Below are 24,201 nucleotides of genomic sequence, written 5' to 3' on the forward strand. Positions count from 1 at the left end.
GCCATATGAGATAACACAGTTGTTAAGCAAGTCACATTTATTATCTTGCTACAGCAGGTTCTTTTATTGCAACGGCATGCTTACTTAGCAATTCTGGATACCTGGAGAAAATCTGAAATGGCTGAACTCCTGTCAAGAGATAAGATATGTGGAGGCAAAAGCTTCTTATTTTTACAGATCACAGAGTGTTTCTCCAGAATGTATTTATGGTTTCATCGTCAGTCACTCCCTTGGAAAGACAAAATACTTTTCCCTTCTTGAGTGTCTTCTCCATTTGCAGTCCTTTATATCATTGGAATACCATGTTCTGAGGGTGACTGCTGCCAAGTGTATTTTCCATGCATACTGTGTCTGGCTGCAGTCACAAGGTGCAATTGGAACTAAAATGGGAGAAGTCAGATCACCGAATTTTCTCTGCTGTTATCTGACCAGAGGCATGAACTCCCTTTGGTTTCTTTTCTTGTATGTTGGTGCTATCATCACATTGCATCTCTGGCAATGACACTGCATGTGTGAGTCATGACCACTGGGCTGCAAAGCAAACCTCATTTTCTCACTCTCTTGCTTCCAGATGAAAAACAACTCATCCCAGCACAGCTGGGTGAAAGGAGTAGTTTCCTTGAGGGTAGAAAACAGATCTTCAAGTCTCCAGGTGGAGTGATGCACAGAAATCTCAGTCTTCCCCACAGCCAGTTAAATGAGCCAAACTAGAAGGCTGTTATGACTTAGAATTCTCTACTTTGATTTTTTGATATGAAAATTCCATCTGTATCAAAGCTGGCATGTACATTTCCATAAAAAACCCTGTGGTTCTGATAAAGTTGCATTTTCCTAAAAAAAAAAAAAAAAAAAAAAAAAAAAAGCTGTTGGAAAATTCCCAACATATCCTATAAAATCCCATTTGGATGACAAATTCACTAAGATAAAATCACCTTAATAATAACTTATGGTTTAATATACATTTACCAGCAAGGAAGGCTAATCCTCAAAAATTTTCAGCAGTCATTTAAAGAACACTGTGCCTCATCCATCTGACTTGTTTTTGAAGCAGTCTTCTGAACTTCGATATTTAATGAGATCCTTTCTGTAGCATCATTAGGGTCTTGAGCTCTGGAGACAAATCTCTGTTGGAAGCTACTGATAACCATTGCAACAACTTGTATTATTGTAGTGCCTTTCATCCCTTTCCAAAGCTTTCACATTGATGACATCTTCACTTTCCATTCTTTCCCCTGAGTGCCAAGAAAAACTTTATAGATTAGGGATTCTAAAGAAGCAATTAAATAATATTAATGACAGACAGTATGTTGCATGCTACCAGCTCAAGTACTGTCAATTTTTGGGGTCTTAAAAACAAATTCTTTCTTGTGAGAAAGGTTGGTAAACTTTGCAAGTCTAAGGCATGGGAATAAAAAAAGCAATGCTCTGCTGTATAACCAGGATCTAAAATTACCACCATTTAGCACCAGTTTTATCACCAGTGTTTAGAAATATGCTATGCACATGTGTACACACTGAATTTCTTCCCTATCTAGTTGATGGTAATGTAACTCTCTCAGAAGTGAGAAGATTAGGAATGTTTGTAAACTTGTCTGAGACGTGGAAACTACACTAAACTATTCATTTAGATCATGAATATAAAATACATAAAGTGCTATAAATTTTTCTCCTTCTCTTAACATATGTGAATCAGAGCTCTTGTTTACACTCCTGAGCCCACTAGCAAACATTTAATGGAATCAACAATGTGGAGTTGCCTAGCTGATCTGACAGTTACTTTTCTTATACCTTCCTTCCCTTGCAGTTCCAGGAAGCATGAGTCTTCCTGGCCTTACCTAGACCAATCTTTGTCCCACCTGACAAGTAGCACCCAAGATTTTCATCCTCGATGTTTCTGAATTTGGGAAATTCAGTCACTCTGTGCAGGTTGGCATCACACAAAGTGTCTTGGAATGGAACAGAGAAGAGTAAAGGGTTTCACATCATAGCAATAACAATGGTAGGTCTGTGTGTGGGGTGTTATCCCTTAGGCAGCAGTATGAACATAGAATCATAGAACTATTTAGTTTGGCAAAGATCTTTAAGAACACCAAGTCCAGCCATTAACCAGCACTGCCAAGTCCATCACTAAGCCGTGTCCCTCAGTGCCACATCTACATGTGTTTTGAATAGCTCCAGGGATGGTGATTCAACCATTTCCCTGGACAGCCTGTTCCAGTGCTTAACAACCCTTTTGGTAAAGAAATTTTTCCTAATATCCAATCTAAACCTCCTCTGAAGCAACCTGAGGCTATTTCAACTGGTAAAGAAAAAGTACAACAGCCAGTTAAGAGCTGGAAAGAAAAGTTTGTAAGGACTTACATACATGTTTATACCAATTGTCAGAAATCTGCACAGAATTTTGTATATGTACAGATGTGTCGCCTGAATAGGAGCTGGTAGGGAAGTAGCTAGATAAGCTATGGAGATGTTTTGCCAGTTATTGCTACATGTGTAGGTTTTTAAAAAACCAAAATCCTTGTAACAAACAGAAAGGGCTTATTGCACTTTTAGCCATTTTCATGCTGCTGAAGAAAAGCAAATAAAAGAGACTGATTCCTGTGCCTAGGGCAAAGCAGCACCATTTGGCTCTGGTCTGCAGTGGGTATGGCAGCTCCCCTTTGTAGCAGATTTGTCTTGCAGAGAGCTGTGCAAAAGCAGAGACAGAATGGCAATTAAACAGATTACGGGATAAGTGTACATGCAGCCCAAAGTTCTCCTTTATTTACCTTGTTGGACCTGTAGGTTAGTTTAGGACAGTGTAGCTCTGGAAGAAGCACCCTTGTTTTATGCACTATATGGCTGCTGGATTACTTTACTCAAAAAGTGTGCCTGTGGGTGACCAAAAAATTTCCCATATCCAAATAGAAACAGAAATTAAAATTGTATGCAAAAAATAAGTTTGTCTCCTACTTATGGGTTTGTCTCCTACTACCTGTCCTCCACGTCCCACTCCCTGGCTCCATTTGAGTGCATCAGAGGAGAGGTTACTGGAAAAAGAGGGTGCATATGAGGAAGCACAGAAGTGGCTGGATTATTAGTCACATAATTTTTATTGCTTATGATTGAAAAAAGCAGGCTGCTCTCCTGAAGCAGAAGGGCTGGGTGCAGAGGGAGAAGGGTTTGCTGTAGAACAATTGAACAGCTTCTCCCTGTTGAGTGCAAATCCCAGACTTTGGGGCTAGGAATTTGTTCCACAAGCCCTTAGGTGTGACCACTCTGGTCCCTGAAGTAGCTGCAGTACTGACTATTGGAGTCAAGCAGCTGGAGGAGGAGAAAGGGAGGGCAAGCCTTTCATTTAAGGCATGACAACTTCACATTTGCATATACCAAACACGCCTAAACAGAGTATTACTGCAGATAGCACTTGTCCCCAACCAGAGACCTTCTCATGCATGCATGCCTGCTGTTAAAGAAGCATAAAGATGCTTCTGTTGGTGAACATAAGTCTCATTTTAGAAGAAGCACAAACTAAGCCACAATTAACATAGTTATGCCCATAGTAGAATTTTTACTAATATTACTATTCCATTGTATATTAAAGAGATTTTGCTAAAAGCCTTCATTCTTTTTATACTATCTTAGTATCATAGAATGGTATGGGTTGGATGGGACCTTAAAGATCATCTCCCTTATATCACAGTGTAGGTGCAGCTGACACTCAAAGAAAGGCAGTCCTTCCAGTTTACATATATTTCACTTTTAAGAGCCTCCTTAGCTCTTCTTTAAGGAGTGGCCACCTCCTTGAGGGTATTTAGCTTATATTTGCTGCTGAAAAAGTTCACTCTGCAGCCCCATTTAGTACTGCTGAAAAATAGGTCCAATGCAATGCTGGCCACAGAAAGCCTGTAGAGTGATTTGAGAATAAAATGGAAATCCTTAACCTAAGCTAAAATAGTAATGTGAAAGTATGGGCAAGATGCTGCTGTGGAGTGTGAGGTCCTTTCATGGTAGGAGTAGGAGGAGTGGCCCTATTGTATGTGGTATGGTGTGGGAGTTACGTGGAGAATGGGAACAGCCCAGAATGCAGCTGAGCAATGATATTTGTGAAATGAGACACCTGATCTGTTTTGAGTACTGTAAAACAGGAGTTAGAAAACAAAACACATTGTGTTAGTCCCAGGGTGCTACAGGGGGCCATCTGAACACCTTGATACAGGCAAATATGAAATAGCTTGGCAGGCAGATCATGAATGTGTAAGGGGGGCATGGCTTGAAGACACCAAACGAGATCCTTTGCCACCAAATCAAGCCTGACAGAATTTTTAAGTGGCAAGAGTGGCGCTGCTGTTTCTGGAGACCAGATCCACTGACCTCAAGGTGTTCCAGTGCTGAGTGCACTGACAGCTGTGAGCTAGATCTGGAAGATGTCCATAGCTTTGGGAAACATGCTCTCCCCATGGTGTGAAATTTTGCTGAGCCTTTTTTGATACCTGCCTCACTTTGAAAAATCACATTTTCCAGCTTTCATTTGTGATCCTTGGGAAACTGCTGCTGGCTTGCTGAAATAATAATAGCAAACATGCTAAGACAAGCCTTGGACACTGTAGGCACCGATGCTCTCCCCTCACAGCACATTCACTCTAAGGGAACATCTAGAAAAGCCCTTGCATACACAAGAAGGACTCTTGAGTGGCAATGGAAAATAGGCATGAAAAATAAGTGGATGTATTTAGTAGATCGCCTTCCTCAAATTTTCCAGCTTTTAAAGTTAAAAACTGATTTGAACTGAAGATAGAAATAATAAAGAGAAACGGACAAAGATACCTTCCTTTCAGTGAACAGCTGAAAGCCAGGTTTAGAGGAGCTTAAATGCTAAGTTAATAAAAAAGAGACCAAATTAACTTTTCTTTGTATCCATGACTAAGCTACATAATTCAGACAGAAGAGTGCCATATCAGCCTTTGTGACTATAAATTGCCCAAATGACACCTGATCTGACAGCATGCCCCAAAATCTGTAGCTAATTCAATAGCTACCCCTTGGTACCTAAACAGAGAAATTGGTCTGGAAAATACTTCCTCCCCCACTTTCCTTGCAAAGAGTCCTTTCCCTATTTCAGTCCAAAGAAGGAATTGCTTGATGATGCCTAACTGTAGTACATTAAAAAAAATCTGATAGATTTAAAACTCACTTACTGCTGCCTCCTATGAAGCATGTTTCGCAATAGCAGGGGTCTGCTTTTCTCTCTATGGGTGGACTGCCTCACTGTGTCTATATTAATGACTTTTTGCTACAAGGAAATTTTTTTGTAATTTAAAACAAAAACTGGTTTGGATGAAGAATACATGTGCCATACTGGCAAGGGGGTACATTCTTCCAGCAATGAATGCATTTGAACATAATTACAGGGGCTGCAAACCGTATTTTTCAAGCTGAATTTTTGCATGGGTTACATTCCTTGCACATGCGAAAGAACATTGTAAATCAAAGATTTACGCTTGGAAAATGTTTGCTTTAGATGCAGCTCCAAACAGTAGATAACCTTCCTAGTGGCCCAAAAATTCTAGAGAATAAGTTTGCTTAACTTCCTCACATATAGCTCAAATATACATATATCAAAGCTTAATCAATATCTCATTCAGCCACAATTCGGGATTTTCCTCACAGACAAGGAGCAGGAATACCAAACACCTTTTCCTTTGGAATCCCTCAGATGGTAACATTTTCTGAAGTTACCTGATGGATGAGGAGGACTGAAACACTCATGTTCCAATGTATGTTACTTCATCACTGTGGCACTTTTGCTTTAGCTACCCACATTATAATTGTGACATAGCTTTTCCCTCCTTATTAGATTGTTCATCCTTTGATTTGCAGCAGATATATACTGTAGGGGTGAATCAGAGAGGCTAGTGGAAATCTAATCACTCACCTTGAGAGTATTCAAAATAGTTTTACAAACACTTAACCTCAAAGAACTGAAGGCAATGGTAGCACACTTGCCTTCCTCTTTCGCCCTTGATGATTTGGTCTAAAGAAGGAGTTGTAAGTCCATCACTTAAGGGGGACAATAACCTAAACAGACTGGCTCCTGCTCAGGAAGAAGTATTAAGATCCTGACATTGTTAAATGTTCCACTTTGTCTGATTTCACTCTAAGGAATAGATCAACATGTTACTGCTCAAATGAATAGACCTCCTTGGACTTCAGATGAGGCTAAAGCAATCCACATATTAATGACAGAAGTAGACCTATGAAGTATAGGAATATTATTAGTGGTGTTAAGATAAAAAATTCACTCAAAGTATCAGTAGTGTGAGACTGTTTGAAATTCAGACACCCACATGCCTTCAAAAAGAGCTGAATGATAGAGAACTCACAGAAATCTGGCAATAGCAGATTGTGTAATTGGAGACACAAACAACCACAAGGTCAAGGCTCTTTACACATGACATTCAGTAGCATTCTGAATGTATGAGGGTATTCTGCTTGACTTGCTATGGCCATTATGGCTGGACACAGATCTCCCACATTTGGTTGACCACAGGAGGGTAGATAGCATTGTTCAGCAGCCATTGTGTCATGCCATAAAGCCATCATATCATCTACCTAAAGCTGATGGGTATAACACAAGATCTACATGTGATTTGTATTGTTTTAGAATATTAAGTGGAAGACAGGTAGGATACCTAGCCAGAAGTCATTTCAGCCATAGGTAGGCAGATGTGCAATATCAGCAAATCCAATCTGGATGTGCCAGACACCATGGGCTGGCTGCTGGAGATTGGACTCCATATATGTTTGTGGAGGTGAATCTCCTTGGTGCTTACTTAAGGCTGCACATATTACATTGCTTAGATCATCTTGAACTGTCAAGGGCTCAATTCAGTTACCTGAACACAGGCATCTTTTGAGAAGCCCTGGGGTCCCCAGGACACTAGCATAGAATTAACAAAGTATTGGGGTTTTGTGGCAAGGTTTTGGTAGCAGGGGTGTTATCTGTGAAAACTACCAGAAGCTTCCCACATGTTCAACAGAACAAATGCAAATGGTTCCAAGATGGACCTGGCACCGGCCAAGCCAAGCCCATCAGTGATGGATGTAAAGGTACAACAGATTTAAGAAGGAGAAAAGTTACTGTGGAGGAGCAATTACAGCTGGAGAGAGGAGTAAGAATATGTGAGAGGAATATGTGAGAGGGACAGCCCTGCAGACAGCAGGGTCAGTGGAGAAGGAGAGGGAGGATGTTCTCCAGGCAGTGGAACCGCAATTCCCCAGCAGCCTGTGGTGAATACCACGCAGAGGGCCAGCTGTGCCCCTGCAGCCCATGGAGGTCCACAGGGAAGCAGAGATCCACCTGCAGCCCATGGAAGAGCCCATCCAGAGCAAGTTTCCTGGCAGGACCCCACAGGAGACCCATGGTGGAGGAACCTGTTCCTGGAGGATTGCACCACACAGAAGGGATCCATGTTGGAGCAATTAATGCAGAACTACAGCTGATGGGAAGGATTCATGTTGGAGAAGTTCACGAAGAACCATCTCCCATGGGCAGGACCCCACATTGGTTTAGGACAACCGCATGAGGAGTCCGCTCCCTCAGAAGGAAATTTCAGCAGAGACAATGTGTGGTAACTGACCACAAACTTCTCATTTCTTGGCTGCAAAATAAGGTAAAAACTTTAAATTTCATTGCTGCAAGCCACTTACTATGGAAATTATCAGACCTTCAATTATTGAAGAAGTGCATTAGGTAGCAGCTGTGAAGAAATGCTTAATGCAAAATGGCTACTGGCCATGCACCAATGCTTTTATATCTCAGAGGTGAAATTCACTGCAATTATTGTAAAGTTGGGTTTTTGTTTGTTTGTTTGTTTTTGCTTTTATTAGAAGGGTCTACTTTTCAAGTCTGGACCGTTGCAGCATCCTCTGTCTTGGTTGGCCTAATCTTGTCCAATTCCTCAACCACATTTGAAGGGGTAGGCCCTGTGTAACTGTGCATACTTACTGCTTTGGTAATAAATGTCTTCACTTCCTGGTGGTTTTGAGCCAATCTTGGAAACACAGGAGTAAACCTGTGGTAGAGTAACTGGAAATGGCTCCCAAGTACATTTATGTTAGTATGCAGGAGCACTAAAATATTAAATGACTTCTCAGTTGACTATAAAGCACATTTCAGTACTACACACTTCACATGGAACTGAGATTAAGTTTTTGCTTTTCAGTGGAAATTGATTTTGTGTAATATTATAGTTGTGTTTATTAAAGAACATCATATAACTGTAGCCCTGAAAAATGTTTATGCATTTGCAGCCAGCATTGCCTGTACATTTAGTGATGCAGCAGCTTAGTGCAAATATTTTAAATTACCAGTTTACAAAGTTTCATCTCAGTTCAATTTAATGTGATGTAACTCTTAACTGCAAAAGGGTCATTTAGGCAGAAAAATCTTACAAAGAATTAACATACTACACTAGTTTTTACACCAATCCTATTTCTCTGTGAGACAGTCTTTACCTTGTAGTAAATGAGACCAATATTTTCATGAGCTGGAATCAACAAGAAATAAGTATCTGAATTGTGTTGTCATTCAAGTGCTTATTGAAATACAGACTTAGCAAGCATAGGAGTAATTCTTATCAATTTACCTACAGAAAGTGATCTAAAGATATGATGATACAAACAATTTTGCAATACATTATTTCCTCATTGAATTTAATGCATAAAAATTTCAACTTTCATGTACATAAAATGCAGCATTGCATGTTCATTTTTGAATAGTAGTGCTTTTTACTTCTTCATTTAAATCCCTGTGGATCTTTCTTTTCATAGAAGATGTGGCATTTTGGCAGAAGTTTTAAAATACTGGGAATTTGAAGAGTGAAGAGAAATGCTTCAGCTGTGCCTGAACTGAAGAGATAGGATGACTGTATATGAGAAGTCACCATACAGGTCTCCAGAGTGCTGTCAGCTCTAGACTAAGACATGGGATTCAATTTTCTTGAGCCATCCTGTGGAGACTGAATGAAATTGTTTCCAAAATGATAACAGTGTATCACAAACAGAAATTAAAACAGCAGTGAGAAGAATGAAATTATCTTTCTGGTACTTTTTACACTGCATCAGAGACCACAGACAACAATTTTCATAGGTGTGCAGCTTTTAGTGTTGAGATCCAGTCCCTCCAGGTCCCTCCAGATCCTTCATGTAAATTGTTAAATCTATTTCACCCTTGTGAGTGATCTGCTCACTCTACTTTCCAAAATTTTCTACCCTAAAAGGGCCAAAATTCATTAGGCAACTTGCTGCTTGGCCTGTAATTTCACTGGACACCCACTGTTCATACAGGCTCAGCAGACCCTATGGAAATGTGTCTATTTCTTCAGCCACTGCAATTAGGGTTCCACTCCCATCTAAAAACCAACTGAAGCCTGCGGCTCATGAGCTGCCTGACTGCAATCAGCAGGGGCAGTCTTCTGTCCTTTCTCTTCTTCCTCAGCTCTCAACTCCTCTTGCTAGACAAATCCATGTCTCCTGCCCAGGACTGGAAGAGTGAGGCTGTATCCAGCTCTTCATTACCCCCCTTCTTAGGAGAAAGGAAACTTCTTTTCCCTTGTGTCTTTTCCCATCCCTTTTTTTACCCATTCAGAAGGCACTTTTGAAGATGGGAATCACCTACAAATTAGAGTGCCCATGATTCAGGATAAGGCAGTGGAAAAAAGTGGAGTTGAGAGTGACCTGGTAGTTAGTGATAAGAGAGAGGAGCCTTCAACATCTTCCAAAGCATTCCACAGTACTGCATTTATTACATCAGCAGGTTTATTTTGAACCTGGCAATACCCCGTTTCTAATTTGAATACAGTCACTAGCTGTCTCTGAGGTAATTCTGAAAGTACAGTGAATGCATTTAAGTAGTGTGGTCATGTGAGAAAGAAGGAACAGGTATGGAAGTCTGTATTTTTTCAAGGAAACTGGACCTGAAAGAGAAAGAGCTTATTTGCCTTGTAGTCTGTGGTGATTGAGCAGGGATGAGGAAGTTAAATCTAGAATACTGTTGGACATCTTTACACTGGAAATAGCTATGGATAAGGAAGTGGATGTAAAATTTGACAGCTTAGCAGTTTGCATTTAACAGAGAGAATAAAGAAGTAGTGCTGTTACGGAGTGATGAAAAAGCAAAGAAAACGCTTAAGTCTAAATTAGGTGATGATTTTTTAAAGCAGCTTTTCCAAGTGTTAGCAGATACTTTTGTGTTTTGAGATGAAATGCTGAGACTGCAAATCTATTACACAAGGTTGTTTTCAACTGGTTGTATGGGCTGTATGGATTTGGAAGTATGTTTGTGAACAAAGAAGGGGCATTAAAACAGGAGATGGTGGTTTTCGGCACTGAGATCACTTGTTCCACCATAGATGCTACTGGTCCTAGCTACTGCTAGGTAGACTCTACAGCTTCTAGCTCTTCTCTGGAGATCTTAAAATGATAAAGGGGTTTGCTGCATTGAAGCATGATATTACCTCAGGGGAAGCTGTTAAATTAATCTAAAGCAGTAACAGAGTTATTTTACCTAAAATGAAGTATCCCAGAAGATTCAGCCCCTTTGGGATGTAAGCAGAAGCGCTCAGTGGAGTTTGATTGCATGCACTGACTCTATACCTAGCAAAGAAAATCTCAGCACCACCTGAAGGAAGATTATAATGACACAGTACTATACATTATACATATTATTAGAAGTTGAACGTTTAGTAATCACCAATACAAAGAGGCTGAAAGTTAAATCCTGATTTGCTTACCCGTGGCACAATTGAAAGTGTGCTTGCTCAGCAACATGGACACAATGGAGCCACACTTTGAACTCAAGGAGCAACGAGGGAGACCTGGATGTCTGCAAGTGTTTGGCTGACCTTTCTGCATGGTTAATATTGCACAGAGTTTGTTAGGCTGTCTGCTAGGAAAAAAAATATATTGGCTCTGAGCAGTTGGTAATTCTGTTGTCCTAAGACATGAAAACAAGTTTTCTTAGAAAAAAAACCAAAAACAACACATGGAACCAGAGGCCACACTGCACATTTTTTGTCATTTATACACACACACAGAAAAAAAGGAATAAGGTTTTAACCTGGCTGACATGCAGGTAAAGTGACAGCTTTGTGCCACCAGCTTATGGTGAGATTTTGTCCCACAAAAACAGGCTTCCTGCTTTGGGAGTACAGTCTACTGTATCCTTGACAGTTATTGGACAATGTAGCCTTTTTCAGAAGTCTAGACTGACTTAGAGTAACACCATGAGGCCATTTTTTTTCCTTGACTGTTGACAGGCTCTGGAAGAAACAAGCTTCCTAGTGAAGGAGCTTCAGTTCAGTGTCTATTTATTGCTGCTGCCCAAGTAAAAATAAGATTGATCTAGGATTTATGTGTTAATTAGCACATAAAAAAAAAATGTACCGTGATGTGTTTCAAAATCTCTTGTGTCCCTATATACTCAATGATTCTTTTTTAACTTAAATAATAGCAACAGGCTTACCATCACTAATATCCTGTTTTAGGTGTTGGTCCTGTGTTGCCTGTACATCCCAAGTTTTAAAATACTTTGTCAGCAAGAGCCAGTGAAGACATGATGCTTCCCTTGAAATCGGGTCTGCAGCTGAAAGGGAACCTGGGTCTCCACTCCTTGCACAGGGACAATTGCAGCAATGCCCCAGTGCACTTAATAATTAATCTCCAATCTCTGCGAGTAACTAGCAGGTGATGCCAACACCTTTTTTTGTTGTTGTATCTGAAGTTGTCATTTACTCAGACTGTAATTGAATTTCAGCACCTTCTAATATTGTATCCCAAACTCACTCCTGGAAGTCAATGTCCAGCCTTGGTTCTGGGCCTGCCACCCCCTGTTCCTGCCCTACAAACTTCCTCTTTTAGGGAACGGTTGTCGATATATATTATCAGGTGGATGGACCTCCATCCACCTAACATGGCAGTTAAATAATTGCCACAGTGGAAGACTAATTCCAATCCTGTCCCAGACATCTTTGGTCTCTTTAAAAACAGCACAAATCAATCCCCAAAACTGATCTGGATCGGTGCAGAAAACGTGGAAGTTGGAAGTTCTAGAAATGGGCATGGCAAATGCCCCGCCTGCATTTGGGAGAGGTGAGAGCCCATCCTGTGCACAAAAGGAAACCTTCAGTAGTTCACAATTGGCACTTAATTCTATTGACTCATTATTAGCAATTATCTGTAATTTTTCCCTGAGGGCATTTATTTTCTAAAAGTAAAATGAAATTATCTAAAGACCTTCATTCTGTTGTTAAACAACAGCCTTATCTCCTGGGAACATCTCTCTGTGCCTAACAGCCTGTCTAGTAGATGTATTTTATTCTTAGGTGTCCCAAATCCTGTTGAGAGTTCACACCACTGAGTACCAGGCTCTGCAACGTGTTGGGCAGTTTCTTGCTTCGCAGTCTTGGTTGAATTGTTCTGTCCAAAGGAGACGCGAAGGGCAGTTTGAGACCTGCCTTTAAACAGCAGCCTATGCCTCACACCTGCTCAGTTGGTTACGGAATGTAACTCAGTAATCAAACTTAGCTCGATTTGTTTCCTCTCCGCAAAGATCCGTGAGGCATTTCTAACTGGAACTTGTTTTCTGTGCAGCGAGAAACCAAATATACCAGCCTCCTACTCCTGGAAAGGGAAGTGTTGTTACCGGGAGGTGACAGCCCATGAATTCCCGGGGAGCGGGCGGAGAGTGAGCGCATGATGTCCTTGGACAACGAGTTTGTCTGCAACTGCTGCTACATGAGAGGTTGCAGGTGCGATGTGTCTTGCTAAAATACCACGACGGAAACACTGAGTGAAGGCAAAAGCTTTTTTATTTCCTCGCCTTCACCCCCGCACCCCCAACCCTGCAGTCGCTCCCCCTCTCTCGGTCCGGCGCAGGGGCTGCTGCCCCACGGACCCCCGACGGCGGCACTGCAGCGGGGAGGGGCTATGCCCAGCCCCTCAGAGGGGACGGACCCGCCCGTCGACTCTCACCGCGGGCTCTTCCGATGGGCACTTCCAGGGCATGGGCGAGGGTCCGCTCCCGAGGGGACACCGGGGTGGCAGCGAAGGGCTGCGGCACCCCTCCTGCCGCCCGCCGACAGGGATCTCCGCCTTTGACGGGCCCTGGAGGTACCCACGGGCAACCTGAGGGGGCGAGAGCGTCCACCCCCTCCCCGAGGAGCCCACGCCCCGCTTCCCCCCCTCTCCTCCCCGCCCGCCCCGTCTCACGCCCTGGCTCCCGCCCCCGGCGGCAGCTCTCCCCGATGGAAGTGGCTGGGAAGGACGCAGGCGGCAGCTCCAGGGTAATTATTAATGGCCGTGCCCACCGGGGCGGGAACGGGGGGAGGCGAGAGGTGAGATAAAATGAGGCGGCGGGGCGCCGGGAGGTGCCGTCGCGGTGCCCCGCCGGGAGCATGGATCTTGCCGCGTCGCTGCTGCCGCCGCTGCTTCTGCTCATGGGGCGGCCGGGGCTGGGAGCGCCGGGGCAGGGCGCGGGCACCTGGTCCCGCTTCGCCCGGCTGCCGTACCCGCAGGACCAGCTCTTCCTCCACGACACCTTCCCCGACGGCTTCCTCTGGGGCGCGGGCAGCGCCGCCTACCAGACGGAGGGCGGCTGGCGCCAGGGCGGGAAGGGCGCGTCCGTCTGGGACACCTTCGCCCACCGCCCGGCCACGCCGCCGGGGGCCGCCCCGCCGGGGCCCGTGGGCGGCGACGTGGCCAGCGACAGCTACAACAACTTGTTCCGCGACGTCGAGGCGCTGCGGCGCCTGGGGGTCTCGCACTACCGCTTCTCGCTGTCCTGGGCCCGGCTGCTGCCCAACGGGACGGCGCCGCCCAACCCCGCCGGGCTGGAGCACTACGGGCGGCTGCTGGCCCGCCTGCGGGAGCTGGGCGTCGAGCCCGTCGTCACCCTCTACCACTGGGACCTGCCGCAGGCCCTGCAGGACGCCTTCGGCGGCTGGGCCAGCCCCGTCCTGCCCCGGCTCTTCCGCGACTACGCCGAGCTGTGCTTCCGCCACTTCGGCGGGCAGGTGCGCTACTGGCTGACCATGGACAACCCCTACGTGGTGGCCTGGCACGGCTACGGCACGGGGCGGCTGCCGCCCGGCGTGCGGGGAGGCCCGCGCCTGGGCTACCTGGCGGCGCACCACCTGCTGCAGGTAAATGGCGGCCGCCCTCAGCCCGCCCCGCTGGAACGCCTGTGCCCTGCTCCCACACTGGCGTGCGGGACAAACCCGTGTGCCCGACGGAGCGCGGGCAGCACATCTGTGGGCGAAGGAGGCAAAACTCATGGTGTAAGGCAGGAACATGGCCACTGAGCTGACGGGGAGGTGGAGAGTTAAAGAACTCTCTGTGTTGTGCAGAAATCTCTGCTTCTGCCCCTGGCAGTTCAGTTTCCATTCTGGGTCGGTGAGGGTCTGCAGTCCCGGGACTGTGCCAGTCCAGTGCTGCCTTTCTAAGGTGGAAATGCTTAGTATGACTGTAAAGGGAATTAGCGTATTTGATAAAAGAGGCTTACTGAGTTAATGGAGATGCTAGAGGTGGCCAAAATGTCATACAGAGACATTTTCTTGACAGAGTATGATTTTTTCCAGTGTGAGCACTTTTTGGGAAAAGAGACCCTTGAATTCTCCTGTTAGTCTTGTAAGTGGCATGAGTAGTTTGCTATACCTAACTTTTATTCTGTGTATCTTTATGGTGTAATTGTAATATTTCCTGGGAGCAGCCCATGGGGATTTCTAGAGAGAATTAAGCAGAAGTGCGTACAAATCCTTCCAATGACAGGAGAAAGGATTAAACCTAACTGGGATGGGGTGGTCATTTAGGCGTGATCTCTTCTACTTTAATATACATTCACAAATTCTGCTAATGTCTGTCTGCTCAGCACACACTTATTGACACGTGTTGTATCCTAATGAGTATTGTTTGTTAGATGTGAGCATGAGGAAAACATATAATGCATGCCTTATTTGACTTTTTTCCACTTTCCTGTATTATGTCTGCATTCTTTAATGCTACAAGTAAGTCAAAAGGAAAATACAGATGGGGAAAATGTGGGTAAAATTTCAGGTAAATTTCCTTGTCCTGAAAACTTTAAGCTCTTCATGTAGTTACCATGGTGTGTACTTGGCTGTGCTTGAGTATATCCTGCAGCACCGTAATATCAGAGTCCCTCATAATTTCAAGCATGTGTGTGTTTCATAAAAGCTCTGTGAAGCAAGATACTTTCCTATTCAATAAATGAGAAACTGAGGTTCAGCCTTGCCCACACCATGTCAAGTGGGTAATTGAAAGAGGAAAGTCTACCAGTACTTGCTTTAGTGACAGTATTTGGTTTTGTCCCAGTGACTGTCAGTCAGGATTTGCACGAGTAAACATTTCTTTTTACGCGCAGTGGAAGGCAGCGAGATACCACTCTTTCCCCCCACATTTTAGGAAAGACGAGCTGAAACAGAGATGCAGTTAAGAGCCAAAGTGGCCACTGGTTGTTAGTGCCCTTTTCCTGGCGTGTGATCTTTGTAGCATATTGGTCAGTTACATTATACTTCCAGCCCTTCTACAAATCATATCCCTAGATCCCAAATCACCTGCAGAGAACATCAGGCACATACATTATGTGCAGTGGAGCTTACATGCCTGACTTCTCCAGGTCTTTGTGGAGGCAGAGGTAGAGCCTAGCTCTTCAGCACAGAGAAGTAAACAGCTTTAGCGCTGAGATCCTCCTTCTTTTTCCTTCTCTGTAGCATATTAATACTAGACCTTTCAACTTGTGCAAGCAATGAAGTAGGTGGAAGCTACCCAGTACAGCTTCTTCACAGCCTGATATCCATAGAGAAAGTGTGTGCATTTGTGTAAGGAAAGATTAAAGTTCTACTGTAGATGGTAAAGAGAGAATTGCATTTCATGCATAAATTAAACTGTATTACACAGTTCTTGAGTGATTGACTTTGCAACTTGAATGTTGTTCTTTAATGTGTGCCTGGGGGTTGTATAATTTTGTGGGTGAGTTTAGTCATTTTTTGGGAGCATGCACGGCTTTGGTTTTTATTGGAGGGGTGCACAGCAGCACTGCTCTATCACATAAGCTGCAGGATGTGTGTGTCAACACACAGAATGTGTTGCTGGGAGATACAGTCCTCTTAGACCCACTGCAAAAGATGTGGCTGAATCCTCTCATGCAAAGAAAACCCCCTTTCGTTGTCTAAACTTTTGCTCCTTAAGTTGTAAGATCTGGTCCCTGGTTTCTTCTTAACCCTTTTTACTTTTCTCTGCCATTCTTGTATTTTATTTTCTTTCCAGGGCAGTTGAGTTTACAGAACACGTTTGGGTTTTTTTGAAGTTAGAATTTGTTTTCATAATTGTTCATTTCTTAGCAAATGTGCTCTTAGCTCTTAATATGGGTGATTTCTGACTTTCTCCCCTTATTTACGATACGCAGTTTTAACTGTCTTCTCTGCATTTAGTCAAAGCAAAGACTTGCGTAAGTGGAAGGCTAAAGCTGATGAAAGCTGATGCCTCCTAATTTATTTTACTGGATGCCTATTATGTTAAAAAGCAAAGTAATTTCCTTTAAGTTCTTTAAAATTCAGCAGATATAAATGTGGATTTGGGGCATTGTTTTTCTGAGCGACATTTATTGTCTGAAGAAATAATCAAATAAGAATTTGATTCAATTTAGGTTATTCAATTCAGAGCTGGTGAAAACAGGGCAATGAAGTTTAAGTAATGATGTTTGAATTCAGCTTGAATGAATTTCATCAAATTGTACTGAACTTTTTAATTACCTCTCATTTTTCAGAACTTCCTTGTGCGTCGTAACAAAAGCTAAATTGACAGAGACACTTTTTTATAGACAGGACCAAATAAAAATAGTGTAAAAACCTTGTAAAGAAAAAACGATTTTGTTGATGCATCTCTGATGTGTTCTTGAGGGATGTTGATCAGTATTTGGTGAAAATTTCTCCCTTTTATAGTATTTCCACTGACACTTGTTGCTTTTGATATGTCTAAGCCCTTCAAATGTGGTAGGAAATGGAGGAAGCTGTTCATGTTTATTCACAAAATAAATGGAATGGATCAAGTGTATTTCATAAAAGTTGGCATTCTGTCAGGTCAACAGCCAGAAAATGTAATGCCAACAATCTGTCATGTATATGATGCATCTTTTTTCTCCAGATAGGAGTTGAGAGGTCAGTGTGTTATGTTCTGGTTTTTGCAAATGCGTTTTTTCATTAATGGTTCACAGTATGTTGTCTGAGTTGAACATACTTGGGTTTACTCAATATAAACAGCATTTGCAGAAACAGAGGAACACGTCGTTTCCCTGAAGAAGTGAGTGGAACTGCTGCCTGGAAACCAGTCACATAGCAACAGACTGATTTCTATTCCAAAACTCTTTCCAAAACAGAAGGTAAGTACTCTTTTGTTGACCTTCAGTGCTAAACCTAATAAACTCTCAGCAATTTCAGAATAGGAGAGTGGTCTTTTCTTGGTTTGTATTGTTTCTTTTAAAGTCAGGACAGGCCTCAAATTTTCACTCAGTGCGAATGGAATTATTTGGAATTTTCCTGAAAGTAACATAGCTCATCATAGTTGTGGAAGCGTACCTAATTTATAGAAAAAAAGGAGGAATACTGCTAAGTAATACTATTTTTTTCCTGTTCTTGCTTTCTTGAGGCATAATTCAAAGAACAAAGAAGAAATTGATTTGTACCTGGGTTTGAGTATTAGGTGGTATATGTTTACACAAGTGATTATTCTACTCATTAATCATTTGAATCAGGTTTTTTTCGAACACCAGATTTGACAAAGAAGTGCAGTCAAACTGTGTTGCAAGTTCAAGTCTGATGCTGCTGTTTTCTGTGCCAGTAGTTGCCAAAAGTTAGGCTATGTTCAAAAATTATATAAAAAGCTATAGCAAGTTTTTTTTTTTTTTGTTTAATCTTTAATCATGGAAAGAAAAAAAAATGCAATGAGTTTAATTTTAAAATGTGATAAACAGAGGAGTTTGGGTTTCAAGAATACTTGTTTTATTAAAATTAGCTCCAAAGATGGGTTACATTAGTTTCCTTTTGCCATTCCTAGCTGATTCCATACACATTTGCAAAAGGATTGTTGTTTTCAAATATTCCATTGTAACAAAAAAAGCAGTTTGTTACCTTTACAGTGTACTTCAGTTTTTACTCTCAGAAATACCAGGACTGTATGGAGAATAAAGTGTTACCATGGAAGAGTAAGAGTGGATCTACCTCAAGTGTGGGGGTTCCATAACTTGGAAAGCTTTTAAGAGATTATAGGAAATTTTAGGAAAACTCAACAGGCAGGACCTGGAAAGACCCCACTGATGTGACTGAAATGGAGTGGAAGCAGAATTTGTTTGTTCTGTGCATGGAAGGTCAAGCCTTGTAGGTATGTTAAGTCCCACCTCAACTCTTTTGCTGTCCATTATGGGGATGAGAATTTCTTGAGGGTCTTTTCATTGTGAGGTTTTTAGTGCTTGGTCCTTGTGGCTGTAATAGCTGTGAATCTTGGTAAATTCTGTTTGAAGTCCCAAATCTGTGTTTTCATGTCTAATTTTAAATGCCACCTGCCTGATTTCTAATCACTGTTGTAGCTGTTGCTGGAGGCACCTAGGTGATATTTCTGGTTCCTGTCCAAGGTAGTCTAGTATACTTCTGTTTTAAATAGCAGTTGTTCATGTTGGTCAGGGCTCTGCTCAGTGCTGGAAGGTAATGGCTGCTGATTAACAGCAGTTGGATGTTGACAGGAGTGTTTAGATTGGCAACATAGAATTCACATCTGGTAAAATCTCACTGGGCGTGTGAGTGTAAAGCGCCTTGATATTGTTCCATTTTGGATTAATAAAGCCTCATAAGGTGTGAGATATTCTTCCTTCTTCCCTTCAACCTTTCTCCTTGAGCAAAAGAGATTCTGTATTTGTTGTAGTTTTGGGGATTCCAGAATGGAGCATGTGGTAGAACTCATGTCACTCTGTATTCCTTTGTGTTAAAAACTTCTCCATTTCACCTTGTTTCTATGGACAGTTTCCAGTACTTAAAAAGCAGTTGATATACATAATTCCTAGCTGTACTTGAGATAAAACTAGTGAAACATCCGTTGTAGTTCAGAATAGTTCACTATTTTTTATTGCCTGCATTTCCCTTTGGACTGAAAGGTAAGAGCTCTTACAGATTTTCCCATGATCAGTCCAGTAGAAATCTCTGTTCTGCAACCATCAGCAGGTTGGAAGTGCAGCACTGTCCTTCCTTTTGAAAATCTTTTCTGTAAAGAAGAAGTGCTCTATCATGTAAGAGGTTGTTTAAATCATAATGTACTCATCTTCTAGAAGGTCATATTCTGATTTCTCTTTGTTTGGTTGAAATTGCTCTTGCCTTAGGTTTGTTCCTCACAGTTAGTAACTTTTTCTTAACAGCGTCTTCTTCCCAGTGTGCTCTGGGGAATAAAATATTTTTCCCTTCCATACATCTTCCATTATTTCTTCAACTAGCTAGAAGTAGTGAACATGTCGGTACAGCTGAGGGCAATGTTGGCAAGCAGTGACCATTAGGACAGGATGTAGGCATTTAGAGGCATTTTGTTTTAATTATTTTGGTTACTGTGATGCATATCCTTCTCACTTTGGGAGAAACAGGAAAGAGCAGATATGTATGTAGACACATTTGTGGTTTGCTTAACTCCAGTTGAAGAGTCTTGTGGCTTTCAGTTAGTAATTGGCAGAGTTCAAAGGCAGTTTGATAATCCTTGCAAATGATTTGTCATTTGTGTGTTTGGTTGTTGCTGATGAACAGATTAAATGCTGGACTTAATCTGAAGGTGCAGGGCCAATGTTGGCAAAGTTCTAAAAAAGTCAAGAAGCCACCAATCGAAGGAGTCTGCTTATACAGACTTGTAGGTAAAGAAATCTTCACAGTAGAATTTCTTCTATTTTTTTTTCCAAGATGGTAAAAATAAGAAATTATGAAGACATGCTTCTGAAGAAGTAGAGGGAACGATGAGGGCTGGTTGAATGAGGCTTTGGGCAAGCTGATCTAGTGTGAGATGTCCCTCCTACCCATGGCAGTGGGGTTGGAACTAGGTGACTTTTAAGATCCCTTCCAACCCAAGATATTCTGTGATTCTGTGACAGGTTTTGACTTTAAAGGATGTGTATTACCAGTTTGAAATATTAAATAAAAAGCACTCATGCTTGCATATTTGTTTGCCAAAGTATATTGAAAAATATCACAGTCAAAACTGTGAATGTTGATTCTTAGATTAAATCAGAGGAATGGAACAGAAGAATATGGTTGTAGACAAAATCTCAGGATCCTTAGGAAATTACTGAAATGAAGATTGGACAGTTCTCTGAAGGAGAAGGTGACTCATTGGATATGACCATGAAATAAGAGACTGTCGTCTGGAGAACAGCTGATTTACTTCACATGAGCAAAAATGTGTCAGTAGACCAAGAAGGTGAGTTGTCAAGAAGAAGGAATAACTAAGTACAAAAGGAGAAAGGGATAATTGGCCGTTGCAAGAGACTGGAGCCTTTGGTAAAATGGGGTGAGTAGAAGATGAATGATACCAAAGAAGGGAAGGAATTAAACTCACACTGTTGCTCTCTGGACATAAATACTCCTGGACAGAAATATCAATGACCGTAAGAAAATTCAGAATTAAAAGACCATATGCATACACATGTGAAAGGCTATAAATACAGTTAGATTGACTCTTAGAAGTCATGGATAGCTTTGGAAGAATAAGCTGCTGGAATGGCCTTTAAGTATTAATGGTAGGAGCAAAAATCTTTTAAGACAGCTAAAGCCATTCGGGAAAACAGACTTGATGGCAGTAGCAGTAAATGTGAAATCTTCCTCTTTGCTTTGCAAAATTGTTACCAGAATGATATAAGGCATGGTCTAAATCTGAAAGCATCATGCAATGAAAAAACCAAAATATAGTCTGTATTAACAGTAAACAGTTTGTTTTGTCTGTCAGTGATGGTAGCTTCTGTCTTGCTGTAGCTCTAATCTGAGAGCACAAAACACTCATAAAAAGCCTGGCTTGTTAAGTTTGTGGTGTGTCTCCCTGGAGATGTGTCAGGGAGGGTCCTTTGAGATGCACACTGTTAGAAAAAGGACTTCAAGAATATCTGGATTTGGCTACACTGAAGCCTATTTGTGTTGTTTCATCTTTAGGTATGTTTAGTTTAGAAGAGATAGACTTCTGTGTTATGAAGAATTGCAAAAGTTTAAAGCTTAGGGTGTTTTTGATTCAGAAAAAACCTCAACCCATATTCTGAGTTCTCCCAGTTACTGACATCTTTACAGATGCTGTTTACAACAGTTGATACAGGAACTGAGGGATTGGGGCCACATGTGGTTCCAGTGCCACCTGACAGCTGGGTCTTTGTGACATCTGCATGATGGAAAGCACAGGGGCTTTTACCCGTCTCAGGATCTGGCAGCCTGGGAGGCCGAAGGGCCAGGGAGTGCTGCAAGACACCCTGCAACACATTCTGCAGCAATGGAGGGAGCTGACAGGGGGCCTTGCACATTGCCAGGGGACTGTCACTTCAGTCTGCAGATGGATTTGTTACTTGCACATCAGCTCTCATGCTGACAGCTGAGATTTGATTTTTGTTTTCAGTCACAACTCTAAAGACAGCTGAATGGTTCAAAATTGGCTGGGAGAGACTGTCCTATGGAAATGCCTTGCAATTCCGTGAGTCCAAAAGTCAACCCAGGAATCCTTTTGTAGGTTTATCAGTTTAATGCTCTTACTAAGGGCTAGAAAATGTTCATACCACTGGGATTATGTTTTACAAGATACTTACTTTACAAATTGGGAGGACAATAGCATCTGTTTTGATCCTGCTCATAAAAAGAACTTCAAATGGTTGGGTGGGGAAAGGAGACAGACTTGTAGCTGCTGGTCACATGTTCTGGTAAGAGTTCACAGTGATTTTCCAATGCCTTTTCACAGTCAGCTTTTTTCTTGTTCTCTTGAATATGTAGTAGCTCCACCGGATCACTTGTTTTTCAGAGCTGAGGGCAAAGTTTACTCAGTTTATTTGTTTAACTTCCAGCATTTTAAGAAATGAAATAATTTTTTTTTGCTGCAGGCATGGAACTGTTGAACATAGTTATTGATTAATTATTCTAATTGTGGTTCCTTAGATATTATGGAAATGGTTGAATTATGCAGCACGTCTTTTGGGAAAGCAGTTTTGAAAAATACTGCATTGTCAGCTCAGTGATTTTTTTTTTTTTTTTTTAATTAATTTTGTAAGTAATAACATGCTGCTTAAAAATCAATCTAACAAATCTGACCATATGGTTGAAAAGAAAGTTCAGCTGACACCTGGCTGTACAGTAATGATACGCTTTTTATAACACACTTATTTAATTCCTCATTTCTTTTTCATATCATAGTATAGTGTTAACTTGGGTAAAAATGATGCTTGCAGAGAGAATGACCACCACACCAGAATGTCCATGACCAGTTATATACACCCTCAGGAGGCAAAATTCAGGCCCAAAAGAGTTGTAACAAAACATGGAGGGGATAGGAAGGAGGAGAATTGGGAAAATAGATAATGCATGAGGGTCTGGTGAGATGTGGGGGTGACTGGCCTGGAGCGGGAATGCAGGAGCTGGGTTTATGAGGCAATACTCCATTTTCATGTATATATTTAGAATTAAAAATTAAAGTCGGCGTGAAATGAGATGGCCTGGAGTCATCAAGGATTAATTGTTTGTTCCCTGTTAATTTTTTTTTTAGTAAGTGTCATATGAATTATTTTGAGGAAGCTGACTGGTGGTTTACGGAAATCACAGACCATGCTTCACAAGGATGGGGTCTGCTTCAAGGTCTGTCTTGGCTTTTGGTGTCCACTTGCCCTCCTCACATTGCCACCAGCACTGGCAGTGGGGGACACTGTGAGTAGTCTGCTGTAAAAGGTGGGGCTAATACATTAGGTCTGGGTTTCTCAAAGGAGCTTAAGGAAAATAAGTGAAAATTGATTTTCTCTTTAGCTTTTTGGGGAACCCTGCCACTTTCAAGCAGTTAAGTAAATTAGGAAATTGAACAGATGTATTCTTCTTATCTTGATGAAAATGTGCATTCCCATATTCAAACAGCATCTCTGCATATGAAGTGCAAGACCTTGGAAATATGCTGAAGGAGCTCTTGAACTCAGTTTATCATCCTACTTCCCTTGCCAGCTATAAACATGTCTCTTGTTTTGAGAGAGTAGAATACTGGGGTATGTCACACAGAGCAGGGAACAGAGCTGCAGGAATATGATTCAGCTGCAGTTTTGCATCTTAATTATATGCTTGGTGGAAAAAAAAATTCCTTTTTCTTCATACCCCCCTGTCCGCTAGCTCATTTTAATCTTCCTAATACCTCCTGAGTTCACAAAGTAATATAATGTCATTAGAGCAAGTCAGAAAAATCTAAAACCTTTGAAACTAGAATTTGCTGATTCATTGAAATGAAAATATTTGAGAGACTTCAGTTTTCCAGAAAAAGCTGAGAACTAGAGGAAATACCAATAATTTTATTCTGCTGTAGAAGCTCTTGGTTTTCCATTTTAATATGATGCTGAAAATTTTCATTTTGATGTTGTGAGTCAGTCAGTCATTTCACACTCAGCCTTCTGTATTCTTTCACTGGATGAGTGCCCACTGCTTCAAATTGGGTCAGTTTACCCTTGTGAAATTGCTGTTTAACCTGCTGCAATATGACTGACTTATTGAAGCTGCAGATTGATGCTTTTTATTCTTTGATGAAAGAAATAAAATGGAGCTGTCAGGACCAAATTCTTGCACTGTAGAGGTTACTCTGTGTCTCATATTTGGAGCTGGGTTGCTTGTGCCACTTTTGTGTGAAACTGTAATTACTCAGTCATTTATCCAGCTCTTCTTTCCTATTTCTGGTAAAAAGAAAAGTGGTACTTGAAGGAGGCAGTTGCTTAAAAGGTGGAAAAATTCCAATAAAAGCAACACCAAATTGGCATAGTCATTCTGATTCTGAATATTAGAGCCAGCAAATTCTAGCACAGGGAAGTTCAGAAACGGCCTTTTTCCTAGTTCTCTTTAGGATAATGAAATAGAGACCCCTTCAGAATTGGTTGGTGGTGAAATGGTTATAGCAAGAGCATTGTAACAGCCATGA

At 41.9% G+C, this 24,201-nt stretch overlaps 1 protein-coding gene across 1 annotated transcript in view; it reads left to right on the forward strand.

Annotated features, from left to right (window-relative positions):
• The first annotated feature begins 13,397 nt into the window (after positions 1–13,397).
• KL (klotho) overlaps positions 13,398–24,201 on the forward strand; it is a 46,033-nt gene continuing 35,229 nt past the window's right edge. The window contains exon 1 of the mRNA XM_066313165.1: positions 13,398–14,180. Coding sequence (XP_066169262.1) covers positions 13,434–14,180 — 747 coding nt within the window. The 5' untranslated portion in view covers positions 13,398–13,433. The remainder of the gene's footprint in view (positions 14,181–24,201) is intronic.

This window comes from Sylvia atricapilla, chromosome 2 (assembly GCF_009819655.1).
Source record: "Sylvia atricapilla isolate bSylAtr1 chromosome 2, bSylAtr1.pri, whole genome shotgun sequence".
In the NCBI taxonomy this organism is placed as follows: Eukaryota; Metazoa; Chordata; class Aves; order Passeriformes; family Sylviidae; genus Sylvia; species Sylvia atricapilla.